We start from the raw sequence: 15,478 nt of genomic DNA on the forward strand, positions 1-15,478 counted from the left end.
TGTTTAAAAAATTTCTGCCTCCAGCAAGTAATGAAGATAATCTCATACAGTTTGTTCTAGAAACTTCACTATATTAATTTTCACAGTTAGATCTAAAATCTACCTGGAATTGAATTTTAGGGGTCGATTCATTTTTTTCCATGTGGGTATCTAGTTGATTCAGCATTATTTGTTAAAGAGGCTACAGCTTTATTACTCTGCGATACTAACATGAGTGTTTTATGTTCAGATATTAAATAGCTGTATAAGGTTCATGTAAATTAGAGTGTAAATTAGAGCACATCCATAATTAGCAAAGTTCATCATTTGGTAGAACTTTTCTGGGGAAAAAATGCCATTAAAAACTCCCATTAAAATCCTTTAATATGTAGATAGTTGCATAGTCTTGACAAAACCCGAACACATTTGATTATAATAGGGGATAGTTTCATCATTACCCAAAACGTATTGCATTTTCTGGGGAGTTTCAAACTCTCCTTTCTTGGGAGAATTTAAGGTAAGGATAAACAAACAATTTGCTTGAAGCGAAGCAAATTAATGGATTTAGACATGATCCTGCTGACGCTTTAAAATCAATTAATCGACTTCGAAGCTTGTATTAATCCGCCTTGTGACTGACCTAATCTAAACCTTTGAAGATGTTACCATCAAGCTAGGGAAACACGAACACATTCAACCTTTAGAAAACAATAATATAAAATTAAGTGTTCTCATTCCCACCTCTGTATAGTTTGCTTGGTAAAAGGTGAAAAAAACCCCACAAAAAATATGCATCTTTGTCCTCATATATTTAAAAAACAAGATTTGTGATTATAAACATCTAATTATGTGGTTTTAAACAAGAAGTGTTGTATTCTAAAATTATTTCTGTACTTTATAACTCCTATGCTTGAATGTAGATTAACTTGTTTACTACTTCTTGAAGTTTATGATTATATATTTTCACATACGGCCTTATCTGGCTATCTTTCTATGTAAGCCTTGCCAAATTATCTCTTATACTTAAATACATTTAAATGTATTATTTTGATTAATTATATATTTGCAAGTATAATTCCTTAGGAAAGCAATAGCAAAAGATAACATGTTTAGATTAGAAGTTTTGGAGTCAGAGTTGAATTGACTTTCTCCATACTTTAAAAAAATCAGCCTTAAGCGTGCTTCCTTTTGGGGGATTATTCACTATTTAATAAGCACTTGACTCATCTCTGAAGATCTTTTGCCAAGTATAGAGAAGTCATGCTTGCTTTGGTCTTCCTGATTTCTTTTATTAATTTTTAAAGAGTTTCTTTTAGCCTGGATTTCTGAACAATTTAAAAAATGGTAACTGAGGTCATTTTATTTTTAACCGATGCCATTTTTATGTACAATTTCAAAAAATTAAGTTTGAGAGGATTTATTTTAAAAAATCTACAAAAATTTCTGTGCATTTTACACAGCTAAAATAATTAGCTCTTACCAATGCTTTTCCTGTATAAAAAAGAGTACAGTTAAGAACATTATTTCATAAATAATTTTCATTTTAAGATTTTTTGACTCATATTTAAATCTTGTTTATTGGTAATTTGAAAGCAAATAAATAAGAATGGGACAGTAGGTGTTTGAGGTAAAAGAATCTGAAAATCAATCCCAGAAATATGACTTACTTATATCTATAGTTAAACACTTTAATGTTATGTAGAATGTAAATTTTGATTTATTATTTGGAGAACTTTCGATATTCACTTATTAAATATTAATCAAGTACCTATTCGGTGCCAGGAATAGTCCTGTCCTCAAAAGAGACACACAAGTTAAAAGACTATTTGAATTGTTATCTGCTCAGGGCTGGGTACCAAGAATAATACTAAGAACATACAAAGGAGCACCAAGTTCAAATTCAGGAGAGGAAAGAAGAAGGAAAAGAAGATTCATGGACGATGTCTCAGACTCATCACATGTGAGCTGAGTCTTTGAGAATGGGTAAGAGTTAACCGGATGGAGAAGAACACATGCACAGAGATGTGACAGAGTACTCAGGCAGTCATGGAACTAAGTGCAGTTGTGTACGGCTGGAGCGTAGGAACAATGGCAGGGAGTGGTAGGAGGTATGTGGAGAGTTTAGAGGCCATATTGTGAAGGTTCTTGAATATCAATATTCTAGAGAAAATACAAAATTCTCAGTTCTGTATTATTTCTTTTTTCTAAACATACCAACTTAAGGATTTTAGGGTGACTATCCTGTATCCTTTTAACCAAGAAAATATTTAGCATTATCAAGGGAAATTTTAGACTACTGTCTTCCAAAGAATAAGTGAACTACCCATGATAACTGCAGAAATTACCCAATTTGGAGGCTGAGGAAGGATCTCTAAGAAAACCCTTAGGACTACTATCAATAAAAGAATACCAGACACTACTTTTAGGGCACAGGTTCATAATAACATTCAGAGGTTTTTGTGAGTGAAATCAAATGCATTGCATAAGTTGGGGTGCAGTCATGTAACTTGTGGTATTCCTTTTCTTTGGGCAAAATGGACCAGAAATAGAACCCTAAGAAAAGGGAATAAAATTTTATTTTTTTTCTCAGCTATAAGTTGTCTATGAAGAAATTCTTTCCTGCCAATTTTGCTGAAATGAACGGAAGTATAGATAAAGAAGAGACACTTTTTTCAGGCCGACTTCAGGAGAATGATGCAGGTAGTGCTTTAGCACACCCAGCTGGATGCATGTTTCCTCTTTGCAGGTTTAATCCTGAAGAATTGCAGTCATTCCTTGAACACTGGATGACATATGCTGGGCAGTGGGTAGGATGAGGTAAATTGTTAACAGGTAGGGCTGTCTCTTTGAACCAGGCTGGGCAAATTTCTATGATGCCAGGACATAAGAAGAGTTGCTAGGAATGGCAGGCCCTTACTAACCCTGGCCCCACCTATGAGAAGTGCAGAAAAGGCAGGTTAATTAATAGAGGGAATAAGCAACTATGTACTCAGTTAGTCCATAATGTAATCTAGTGACTAAAAACATAATTAGGAGTTCGCTCTCCTGAGCCTTCGACTTAAAACATTGAGCAGTTTCTTGTTTCACTACCTCTGAATGTGGACTGGTATGACTCACCCCCTGTCAGCTCTACGCGGAACTTTTCCAGTTGTGCTGAAGTGAGTCATTCATTTTCTGGGTCTTCCCTAGGAAATACAGAGAACGGTATGTGCGTGAGTATGGAGTGTATGTATTTGTTTTGTTGTTTTTGTGGCAAATGCCACAGAACAGCGAGTGAGTGATTTCAATGTATAATCAAAATACTCTGTGGAGTTAAAAACAAAAACAAAAACAAAAAAACTCAGAAACGTACACAAATATTATGGCCCAACCACTAAAATTTTAGAAATTCTGACTTAAGAAGCCTAGAGAGAGGCATAGGCACTGTTGTTTTTGTATTTCCAAATAGATAAGATGTGGACAATGTGATAAAATCAAATGGTACAAAAGAGTAATCGTGAAAAGTAAGACTTCTTCTTACCCCAGTCTTCTCGTTCTCTTCTCCAGAGGTAACCACTACTTCCAGTTCCTTGTGTATCTTTCTAGAAGCATTCCGTGCATATAAATGCATAGTAAAAAGTTCCTCCCTCTATTAAACAAAAGTGATAGCATCACCTACCCACTGTCCTCAACTTTGTCAGGCACAAATTTTTTTACAAGCTTTCTGAGAGATTTTAAAGCAAACTCTTCATTAAGAACCACTGATAAAAGCTATGTTTTTGTTCCCCAGAAAAAGCTACCGACTAATTAAAAATATTTTACATCCAATTTCAGGTGTTCACCAACTCCATCAAACCTATGGTCTAAATTCATCTGGTTAAGAGTCCTTGACCTCAGGTGTTTAAGATCACACTGAGTACTTAGTGTTGCCAGATAAAAACAAGATGCCCTTTTGAATTTGAATTTCAGATAGACAACAAAACATTTTTAGTATAAGTACATCTCATGTAATATTTTCAATATCTGAAATTCAAATGTAACTGGGAGTCCCCTATTTTTATTTGCTAAATATGGCAACCGCACAGAAAATTTTGATCCATTGGAAGCTATTTAAACTAATTCTCTTTAGAATGTCCTATTTTGAGATGATCTAAATTATAGTTACAGGACCAGGCTCTTCAGGTTCAAGCCAAATAATCAGAGTTTAACCAGAAACTGGATATCTGTTGGCTTATTTCAAAATAAGTGGCTTTAACTTACTTTATCTAATGGGCTATTTCATCTAATGTTACCATGAAGTGGTCACCGAAATAAAAAAATAGCTCGAATTTATATGTAGTAAATTATCTTACTTTCAAAAAACTTAAAATATCTAAAGTCTGAGGTATTTGGTCTTTAAAATGAGCATTAAAATCTTAGTTAACTGAGTTTGGATAAGGATAAGAGAACTAGCATAGAGGGAAGTTTTCATTTTGATTATTTAAATCATCTGTATTATTAAGAAAAATAGTGTTATGCATTGACTCTTAGGTAGTGTAAAGTCCATACATGGAGGATGCAAAATTGTGATATATGACTGTTTAAGTAAATCAGTAAGGTATTATAATAAATATCCAGTGACAAAGACTTACAAACATTGGAATCTAATGTTGACAGTAGAAACAAGGATTACCATAATGGGTAATTCTGTTACATAGGAAATGAAGAAAAAATTATGATCCTATTAGACCTTGAATATCCCAAATACATCTGAATGAATGCAATAAAATTAATTTTTATCATTTCATTTTGGAATTGTTCTTACTTAGCAGCTAAAGGTTTATTTTCATTTCCTTCACTGTTAATCTGCACAGGATTTAGACAGTGCTGGTGTTTAACAATTAGTTGTCCAAGGGAAAAAACAACCCTGATTTGTAGCATTTATCAGGTTCCATGGTAAAAAATACTCTCACCATGACTGATATAAAGCTAACATTTTTAGCAACTTGTTTGCAAAATTCTTGAAAATGTAACAATTGTGAGCCTGTGGAAGCTGGTTTTATTTCTATAAGTGCATATGAAATCTGATTGAATTTCATAGAAAGAAAAGAAAGAACTAGGTGTTCTTTCTGTTAATTGATGTGCATATCCTGAAATTTTTCAGCAGAGGCCAAAACCCCACAAAACAAACAATCAAACAAACGAAAGGAATACTTAATTTAATTAGAGGAAATTCGAATGGGTTTGGGAAAGTGTAATAAACACCTGTAGAAATCTGTAACTTTTGTTTTACCAGATTTCCTGGCTCTAAAGAGAATTTAACCTAAATAAATACCTAAATGCTTTTAAAGTTGCAGGGTTCTATAATAACCAGTGGGAGGGAACTTATCATCATAGAAAAGTGAAAATGAGTTACCTCTTTAAACAGATCTATTATATTCATACAGAATTTTCTTTTACTTTTTGCCAAGTTTCATTAGAACAATTATTTAAAAATGCTTTAACTGGATTTAGTAACAGAGAGAAGAATTCCCCAAAACAAAATGGTAGGTTGTTTCCTTCCTTCCTTCCTTCCTTCCTTCCTTCCTTCCTTCCTTCCTTCCTTCCTTCCTTCCTTCCTTCCTTCCTTCCTTCCTTCCTTCCTTCCTTCTTTCTTTCCTTCCTTTTTTTCTCTTTTCTTTCTTCCTTTTTCTTCAGTGAGCCACCTTCGACTATGCTCCTGAAATCTTGGATTTCTTCCAATTCTCGGTAGGAAAACTGCCGGCAATACAGAAAGTAGCGATGACTGTTAACTAGCCGGTGTCATTCTTCATTTGGCTAGCATGGATTAAGATTCTACTATCATCCTGTTTTAGGTGTGGTGCTCCATTCGAAGCATTAAAATGAAGGTGACAAGTGCATTGTTTTAATATTCTTAAAATTGTTTTAACTTGATCTGGCCTACCTATGTAGATAGTAATTCTATTTGTGGACACTGCTGTTATAGTTTTAATTTTAATAGTCCTAAGATAAATGAATGATAAGAAAGAAATTGCTATTGTTTAGAGATTGTTTCCTTTCAATAGTGGAAATTCTACATGATCGGTAACCATTTATGGATGAGATATTGATACATATATGCTAAGAAAATCTTTCTATACTCCAAATATCAAATTGATATAAAGCTTTATTTTTCTTTGAAAACACCTTTTAAAAAAGTGCTTAAGACATAGGGAATAAAATTTAACTTTACATAGGGAATAAAATTTTGCAAAAATTTAATTTTAAGAGATTGATTTATGGTTAGAGGTTGATGAATTGGACTACTAAATTATTCTACATTCCAGAATGTAGCAGCAAACAACTATGTTTCACAATATGACTTAAAGGGAATTCACACAGGGAAAAATTGAAACTGGAAAGGGCATTAGCTAAATGTTTCTAACATAAAAAAATTTATAAAAGGAACTTATGTTTGAATTAATATATGATAAAAGATAACACTGCAATGGCTTATCATAGAGCAGAGTTCAAACATGTGCTTAAAGAGAAAATGCATTCAGTAAAAGTTTATTTTCCATAATTAATAAAAAGATAATTTAATAATTTTAAAAATTGCTAATGAACCTGTATGCTTTGAGCTCTTTCAAGTTTACTCAGTAGAGTGCCTCCATTGTCAAAATATTTGGAGAAAGCTAGAATAACATTATTTCCTCAATTCCTTCTTATCGTTGATTACCCTATAAAATATGTAATATGAAATAGAAACTATGTGGTAATAAATTGCCAAAATAGGTCAAGTAGCAAAAAGGTGTAAGATAATTGGCTGACAGAATTTTGTATCATTTAATGATGCAAAATGTGATGGGGAGGTGGCATCTGGAATACATTAATAATAGATTAATGTTGTACTAAAGAAATTTTACTTTCAAGATGCTAACTTATGTTTTACCTTTTTTTAGGAATAAAAATCATGTGTTTAAATAGCTCACAAAATGCCTTGTCAGGGTCCATATAGAATACGTCTTACATATAAAAATAATTTAATACCCAACAGATTCTGATCATGTAAAAAATCAACAGCTTTATAAACTGCCATGCTGATCATATATATTTGTGTATGAGACTATATACGTGTGTGTAAAACATTTCTGGATGTTTGTTAACCAAAATGCCCATATATTATTTTAGAGAATTTTTATAAGAAGGAATACTTTGAACTCTAATTAATCTTTATTATTTTTGTGACAAAGTATAACACAAAACAATTTATTCTTTTGTCGTAATAGTTTTCACTTTTTAATCATTTTGCTTAAAGACTTTGTTGAAGTAAATAGTGAATTTTAAAATCATGAAAGAATTTTGTAAGTTACAAATAATTATGTCAAAGAGATGATCAATTTAAATCGGTCATATGTATTATATTTAAATGTTATAATTATGTAGGATAACAAATTTTATCTGAATTTGATGCCCCCAAACCTAACTTTTTGAAGAGAAATTAATTGTTCCATGTGTGGAGTTCTGTTTGGAAATTTTGGAAGAAAAATGTTCATCCCAGGAGATAATCTTTAATGTGAATCATAGATTATTTTACTTTTTTAAGGGAAAGTATGTAAATTATGCTCTATATGGCTTAAATTTTATGACAATACTTAGATAAAAATAAATCTTAGTGACAAGAAAAAAAATATCTGAGATGTCCTAAAATTAAACTACAGCAGGCCAGAGGGTGGGAGGAAGAGTCAGGAAAGTTAATGAGTTAGCAGCCTGCAGGCCAAAACTAACAAAAAACTGCTCATATTACTGAATGTATGTTGAAACTTTGAATCAACTTTCAGGCAGTTATTTCAGCACTTCTTTAGAAAGCATAGTGGACCACCAGCTGTCAAGCCATGGTGCTTGACATGAAGTTTCCAGACTGTTGCCCACAACCAGTCCAGAAGCAACAAATGCTTCTTCCTTTTGGACTAGTCACCTATCCTAGAACTTTCCTGGCTTTACCGTTTCCCTTCTCCTTTTATCTCTAGCCACTGTACATTATTTCAAAACAACTTAACATCATTCTTTTCCAAACTTATTGTATGAAAAGACCCTGTCAATCTCAGAACTTTGGACATGTTTGTCTTCTCCATCTAGTCCAGCTGCCGATGGTTTAGACTGCATGCTTCAGGGCCTGGTCCTTTCTCTGGCTAGCCATATGGCTCAATAAACCCTCTTTCAGGAAAACTCGTGGTCTCCAAAGTTTTTGTTTCACATTAGTATTGGAATGGTTCTAAATAATGAGATCTTCGTTTAATAAATTTATTTTCCATTACTAGTAAATATTACTTGTAATTAAATTGCTAAATATATTTATGATGTCTAGGCAGTGAGAGGAAGGGAGAGGAGAGGTGGAAAGCAGTATTAGGTGATATAAATCACCTTAAAGAAATTTTAGTTGAAATAGAAACCGCGTATAAAAATATTGAAAAGAGAAAGTGTTCTATCAGTGCTTCGCAGCCTTTTCACTCCACAGCATACTTAAGCATTTATAATTTGGCCATTTAGAAGAGGGTGTTTGTCCAGCTCAAGCTGGACTCAGAGAAGGGCGGCAAAGAATTTAGCAAGAGTTATGGCTGGACTGTCAAGAGGCCTCAGGCTATTTGCCTCAACCCCCAAGAGGGAGCACAGCTATGCAGGGATAAGGATTGAAGCAAAAGAAATTGGGGCACCTGAGCAGGCCCTATAGGGGAAGAATTTCAGATGCATTGGTAGGGAGAACTTCTTTTTATTTTTATTATTTATTTTAATTTTTTACTTTTGAAAATTAAATTTATTGAGGTGACTGGTTAATAACATTATATTAAGTTTCAACTGTACAATTCTATAATACATCATCTGTATATTGCATTGTGTGTTCACCACCCAAAGTCTAGCTTCCCTCTGTCACCATATATTTGACTCCTTTACCCTCTTCATCCTACCCTCACCCCCCTTTGCCTCTGGTAATCTTCCTACTGTTGTCTGTGTATATAAGTTCGTTGATTTTGTTTATTGCTTTCTGTTTTATATCCAACATCTGAGTGAAATCATATTCTTGTCCTTTTCTGTCTTATTTCCCTTAGCACGACACTCTCAGGATCCATCCATGTTGTCTCAAATGGCACTATTTCAACCTTCTTATGGCTGAGTAGTATTCCATTGTATATATGTGCCACATTTTCTTTAACTAATCATCCATCAAAGGACACTTGGCTACAGTGACTAATGCTGCAGTGAAGAATACATACAACTTTCTGAATAAATGTTTTTAAAAGTTTCAGGTAGCTACCTATAAGAAAGTTTGCTGGGTCATATGGTAGCTCAATTCTTAATTTTTTGAGAGGAACCTCCATACTGTTTTCCGCAGTGGCTCTACCAGTTTACATTCCCACTAGCAGTGTATGAGAGAGAGAGTTCCTTTTTTAGGGAGAATTTTTAAGACACTCAACTGTCATGACACACTGAGGAGTACTCTACTAGTGATTAGATTGAGTGTGTGTGTGTGTGTGTGTGTGTGTGTGTGTGTGTGTGTGTGTGTGTGTGTGTTTAAGGCGAGCAATTAATGCTAAAGCATGTCAGGGAGTCGTTAAGTGTACTTTATATCTAATAGCTGCAGCCAAACTTGCTGACTGCAGTTAATGATTGCTCAGAAAGGCTAGGCAGTAATTCCACAGAGGAAAAAGGAAATGGTGGACCTGCCTCCAAGATTCCGACATACTGAATGAGAGATATTTGCAGTTCCGAATGAGTTCTTTGCACTATCGAGGAGGAATCTGGCTACCGGTGCAGCCCCATACACAAAGTGCACATTACAGATAAAGGGCAAGCTCCCTTCTCATTTCCTGCAGGTGATGAGACATATTTGTCCATGTCCTCCATCTCGTGTCATGGCAACATCCCCAAACGAATGCTGAAAGATCTGACTCTTTATATAATTTCCTGACAAAACTTATAAAATTAAAATGTTTTATTAAAAATAGAATCGGGGGCAAGTTGCATTCACATTTGACATTCAACCTCTACACATTTCAGTGATTGCCAAGATCACCTTAACCATCAAGACTTTTTTCTTATAAATAAAACACAACTCTCCACAATCTAAAAGCAAGGATTTGAATGAGGTTTCCTTGTAAGGGTTTCTCTCAAGTGGAGGAGGCGAGGAGAAAGGGAGGGTGACTGGAATTGCCTCATCGAAGGGGGCTAAAGGCAGAGAAGGGCGGTGGGCGTCTCTTCCTTCTCCCTTTCTATCTTGGAAACAGAGATCCGAGCGTGGGCGGCAGTGGGACTGTCCCAGACTCGAGAGGCGGGTGGGAGGGAAGAGACACGGCGATCAGCCGGGTGGGGTGGGAGACTTTCCTGCGAGGGTATCCTGCTCGCAGGGGCTGGGAAGCCGCGAGTCCGCCCCGATCCCAGGGTGCACCGCGCCCCGCCCCCTCCCCTCCCCAGGTCCCGCCTCCCCTCGCCCTGGCCCCCTCCCTGCTGGCTCTGGGAGGCGGGGACGCGGCGGCGACGGCGGCTTGCCCAGTCGACTCTTTCTCGCTCACTGGGGAGTCCTGAGGTGGCGGCACCTTCGGAGGCTGAGGAGCAGAGCCGCGAGCCCGCCGGCTAGCCAGTGGGAGGTCGGGCAGACTGACGGCAGAGCCGACGGACGGACAGCGGGGCAGCTAGACGGCCCGAGTCGCTTCGAGTTCCGCCATGAGCTGGGGCACGGAGCTGTGGGTGAGTCCGGGAGAGGGGCGCCCCGCGCGGACCCCGGCCCCTGAGGGACGTGGGCTGGGCCGGCGCCGCTGACCGTCGGCCGCAGGAGCGCGTCGGGCCGTCCTCGCCCCGGGCGGAGGTTGGGGGTCCCGCTCCTCTTTGTGTGGAGACCCTCTCGGCCGCGGGTTGAAAGGCTGCTGGTCTGCGTTCCCGCCTCTGCCGCCGCTGTGGGGCCGAGGGCAGCGCCCGGACGCCGGGGGCACGGCCCGCGGGCTCCCGCGCCCGCCGCCATCCTCTCCCGTGCCTTCTCCCTCCTCCGCCTTTACTTTCCCGACGCCTGGCTCCGTGCCGGGCCGCGCTTCTCTGCCTTTGTATCTCCCCGCCTGGAGGCGGGGGAGGGAGCCCCATTGTCCCGAAGGGGCGCTGTTCGCGGGCGTGGGCGGGGGGGTGCCGTGGGACCCCGCCCGGGCGAGGGTCCCCGGGGCGAGGGCGTCGCCGGGTCGGGGCTGCTCTGGGATCCGCGAGGCGCCGCCCGCCGTTCTAGCTCCAGGTAGGGGGAGCCGGCGGCTTTGTTCGAGCCCGGCCTCCGGCCAGTCAGGCCCAGCCCACACGCCCATTTTCTCCCTGTCTCCGTGGTTCCGACCCGCGTAACTTCGGGAGCTCCCGCTTGGCCACCCCGGCTGCTACCTTGGGCCGTGGGGGTTGCCTTTTGGGATGAGTTAAATTGAGTGATGGATGGGGGAAGCCAATTTTCCCAAAAGAAGCGTACGGCTTTCCAATTGCTTTACTTCCCCTTTCGTTCTTTATTCTCACTCGTTTTCCATCTTTTTCTTTCTTCCTTGCCTTTCTTGGGCGCTGGAGGCTCCAGACAATGCCCAGTGTCTGGCCAAGGTGCTTGCTCGCGACGCCTCCACGGAAGGGTGGAGGTGTGGAGAGCAGAGATTTCTCAGGTGCCGCGGAGGGACAGTGACGTGGGGGCGCTGTCCCGAGAGCGGCCTGGCCTCAGCCACTCCCCTTATTATCCCACCTGTGCATATTTTACGTACCTTTTGTTAACGAGGATCTCGTGAAATCACTGCAGAGAAAGGGGAGGAAGAACTTTTTGGTCTCCATACTGGCAGTTAGAACGGGAATGAAAGGAGATCGGTTAATTGAAGGGCAAAATGTTTTCTTATTTTTTCCACATTTTACTCACAGATTGGGAATTTTAGAATTGAAGAGACTTTAGAGTTCATCTGGTTGAACATCTGTGTAGCCAGTCCAGGAATCTCCTGTTACATTCCAGATAAGTGTTTCCTTAGTCTGTAAACACCACCCAAGGAAAAAAAACCTCAGGAGCCTCTCCAGGAGATTTCGTTTCTTAGATAACATTAATTGTTCTTATATTGGGTAGGATTATGTAGTAAATGAATTATGTAAAATTAACCTCTTACTTAGGTTAGATTCTCAGGCATTAATTGTCTTTTCCCTTTGGTTTTGTACATTCTATAGTTGATTATATTATTTGGTTTTGTAATTCTAGAGTTGCTTGTAGCGTGTCATCAATTAAAGGAGATGAGTATAGTCTTATTTTCCGTTTTTATTTTTACATGCTTAAATGACCCACGTTTCAGAGGAAGCAAAAAATGTAAGCAATACTTTTTAAGAGTATACATTAGAAAACCGTGGAGGAATATTATTTAGATTTAACTTTTAACTTAGATTAAAAAACACTTTGTTCACACTTTAGAAAAACAATTTTAAAGAGAAACGATATACTATTAGTGAAGACTAAAATGCAATTTTTAAAGTTAAAAAATTTTTAATTTTAGGATATACTATATTCAGAAGCGATGACCAGTCCCCCACTGTATCCTGTAATTTGGTTATTTACTTTCAGCATTTGAATAGTTTCTCAGCAATTTGGAAAGGTAAACTGTAGAAAAGATGAGAGTTTCCATTTTAACTAAAAATTGTTTTGTGTCTTTTAGAAAAATTTGAAAATGATTTTGAATTATTTTTCTTTTAAAATTTAATCTTCATGTTTTAAATTTTTTTAGTGGTTTGAGAGCTTGAGTGAAAAATTTTTAGGAACTAAATAATGTAGACATAACTAATATCAACTGGATATTTAAACCTTAGATTCTCATATTTTTTTCATGTTTAGGATCACATTATTGTCCCAAAGTTTTAATTATTGAGACCATGTTGTTACAAAAAATGATAATATGCAGTTATGCACTCAGGTTTATTTCTCATAATATTCATTGGAGTTGCTGTCTTAACGCTTCTTAAGTCTCATGTTAAATTTGAGAACAAAGTAATAAATTAGAGAACCACTTTAATACTGATTCTGGGGGAGAAAACTAATAGTGATAGGCCAGTTGGGTTTTGTCTGATGTGTAGTTTCACGTGATGGGATAGGAGGTAACTGGTAATAAATTTGAGCTATTTTAAGGGATTTCTAGTGTTCCAAATGAGAATTTATGTAAGGTAGTGCCAGAGACTTGATTTTTTGTTCTGGATAATATCAAAGAGTGGACAGTGTCTTCATTTCTTCAAGGTGCAATGTAATTCTAAGGTAGCATCTTAGGCATTGTTCATTGTGTTGATTTTTTTATTATCACAGAAAGAGTGGCTGAATCAAAAATAGTTCAAGTATGAATTGATTTCACAAAGCACAGATTTTGTTATTAGCTCTTTTTCAAGTGAGGAAATTGGACCTTGTAGAAGTCCTATGTTTAGTTAATAAGCTTTATTTATTAAGAGATAGCTTTTTAGTTTTTTGAAGATCCAATTAAAATTTAGCAGAAAAAAATATTGTGTATGGGTTGTGAGTGTGTGTATAGATATGGAAAAAATATGGCTGAGTACATTGCATTCATATCATGATTTATTCAAAAATTGGCTCCTCACGGAAAATGAGACTAGTCTGGAAGTTAGAAGGTAGGTTTAAATATCTGACTTAATTTATAGGGGATTATAAACCTATTTTATGCCATAGTTTCCTGGTTTGTGTGATTTTTAGCCTTTAGTTTTAAGAGTGTGATATTTGTTATTTTTGTCATATTATTAGCTAAGTGCATTTGACAAAGCTTTTATCTTTTTGGAAGAAATTGAAAAAATGTATATTGGATGATAGATTCAGTGGATTCTTTATGTAATACCTCCAGTCTTAACCCTTTAATTCTTCCTTATCTTTGTCCTCATAGCACTTTATGTAGCTATTTTAACACTTCTGTTTTAAGTGTACTAGATTTTTGAGTCCTTGAGTATAGGGACTGAGTTAATTTTTTCATTGTTTTCATTGACTAAAACAATACCTGTAGGTGATCATGCATGTTTTGCCTGATTAATATAAATAGTTCATTAAATTACACAGAATGTTGGTTACTGATTAATAAGTACATTCTGGAGGACATTTTTATGGTTCTGAGGGCCTTTGTAGGTGATGGTAGATTAGGTGGTCTGGATAACAGTTCAAGGAGGTCTAAACAAGCTGAAACCAAAATGATAAAGTTAAAATTTAGTACTTGGGTTAAAAATTTTATACAGATTGTGGTTCTTTTGAACTTATCTGACTGATAACTTGGTGATTGGACTGCTAAAATAGTTGGTGAAATATCAGGCCACATTAATGTATTTGTCTAGAACAAAGGAATTTGGTCCCATTGTAGTCTATAATGGTTAGACTATGTACTATTGACTTCAGTATTATTTCAAAATTTTTAGAAGGCATTCTCTAGATGAGGTTGACAAAGAAAACTTTATCAATATGAAATGAACTATATTGCTTTTTCAAAGGCCATGAAACTGCTGTAGGAATTTAGTTTAAAAAATAAAATAATTATTGTGGCTGTTATAGGGAAGCAGGCACTGTGCAATGTATGGTGAGATTTATGAAAACTTATAACAACCCTTTGTAAGGAAACCTAGAGTCATTTTGAGGTAATATTACCGTCTTAACTCTAAATTCTGTGCTACATTGATATCATTGTCTAGCATGCCTTTTGTTGACTAGTTCCTATCAATCTCCTCCCTCCATACTACACATGCTAGATACTATCTTTCTTGTGGGACTACCACCTTATAGTTAGTTATTCCTTGTACATTCAAATCTTTGGAAAATAGTCATGTTATAATATTTATAGCTTACGTTCCCTTTTGTTGGTAGAAATTGTTATATTATTATTCGTTTAGGAAGGGAAGAGTTAATCAAGACACTTGTTCGTGCCATCATTTTGTCATGACTATAATAAGATGGAAGCTGGAAAGCTGCCTCTAACCAGTATCTCCTCTGCATTGCCACTTCCTTAAATCACTTGCTTCCATTTCCCTTCCCTGTCTTTATCTTAAAACATTCACTCTTTCTCCTTCCCCAATCTATGTGGGTTTGACTGGAAACTGAAAAACCTATTTTACCTACTTTTTCCTATAAATCAACCCATGTTTGCAGGCAGAAAATAGGACAAGAGAATAGTAGTGGCTTATAATTATGGAGCACCTTCTATGTATACCTGCAAGTGGCATCTTATTTAATAATCTAGAGTCTTTAAACATTTTCAGCTTGATAGCAAAAAAGGAAAAATTCACTTCTGGGGAGCATATTCATACCTGCAGGAAGAAAAGATTATATAAAAGCTTTGTTTTATAGGAACTAAACACTGTTTCATATATTAGTTCAGGCTATGTACATTATATCAGACATACCGAAAAGATAATTGGAATAAGGAGAGGTTTGCATATGGGGGGTTCCTGAGAAGTTCCTAGAGGGCAGAGACCATGTCTTATTCATTGCTTGTTCATGGTGTGATTCATTGCTATATCTTCAGATCAGTACACTGCCTGGCATGGAGCCTGA

At 37.1% G+C, this 15,478-nt stretch overlaps 1 protein-coding gene across 2 annotated transcripts in view; it reads left to right on the top strand.

The window, feature by feature from the left end:
* Positions 1-10,409: 10,409 nt before the first annotated feature.
* The window catches only part of FNBP1L (formin binding protein 1 like), a 91,079-nt gene continuing 86,010 nt past the window's right edge, over positions 10,410-15,478 (top strand). Inside the window, exon 1 of one of the 2 annotated variants that reach the window (XM_023528120.1) lies at positions 10,410-10,659. In XM_023528120.1, the coding sequence (XP_023383888.1) occupies positions 10,636-10,659 (24 nt within the window). In that variant the 5' untranslated portion in view covers positions 10,410-10,635. The remainder of the gene's footprint in view (positions 10,660-15,478) is intronic. The other variant, XM_023528121.1, reaches the window with a different exon arrangement.

The sequence above is a fragment of the Pteropus vampyrus genome, unplaced genomic scaffold (genome assembly GCF_000151845.1).
Source record: "Pteropus vampyrus isolate Shadow unplaced genomic scaffold, Pvam_2.0 Scaffold22, whole genome shotgun sequence".
Classification (NCBI taxonomy): Eukaryota; Metazoa; Chordata; class Mammalia; order Chiroptera; family Pteropodidae; genus Pteropus; species Pteropus vampyrus.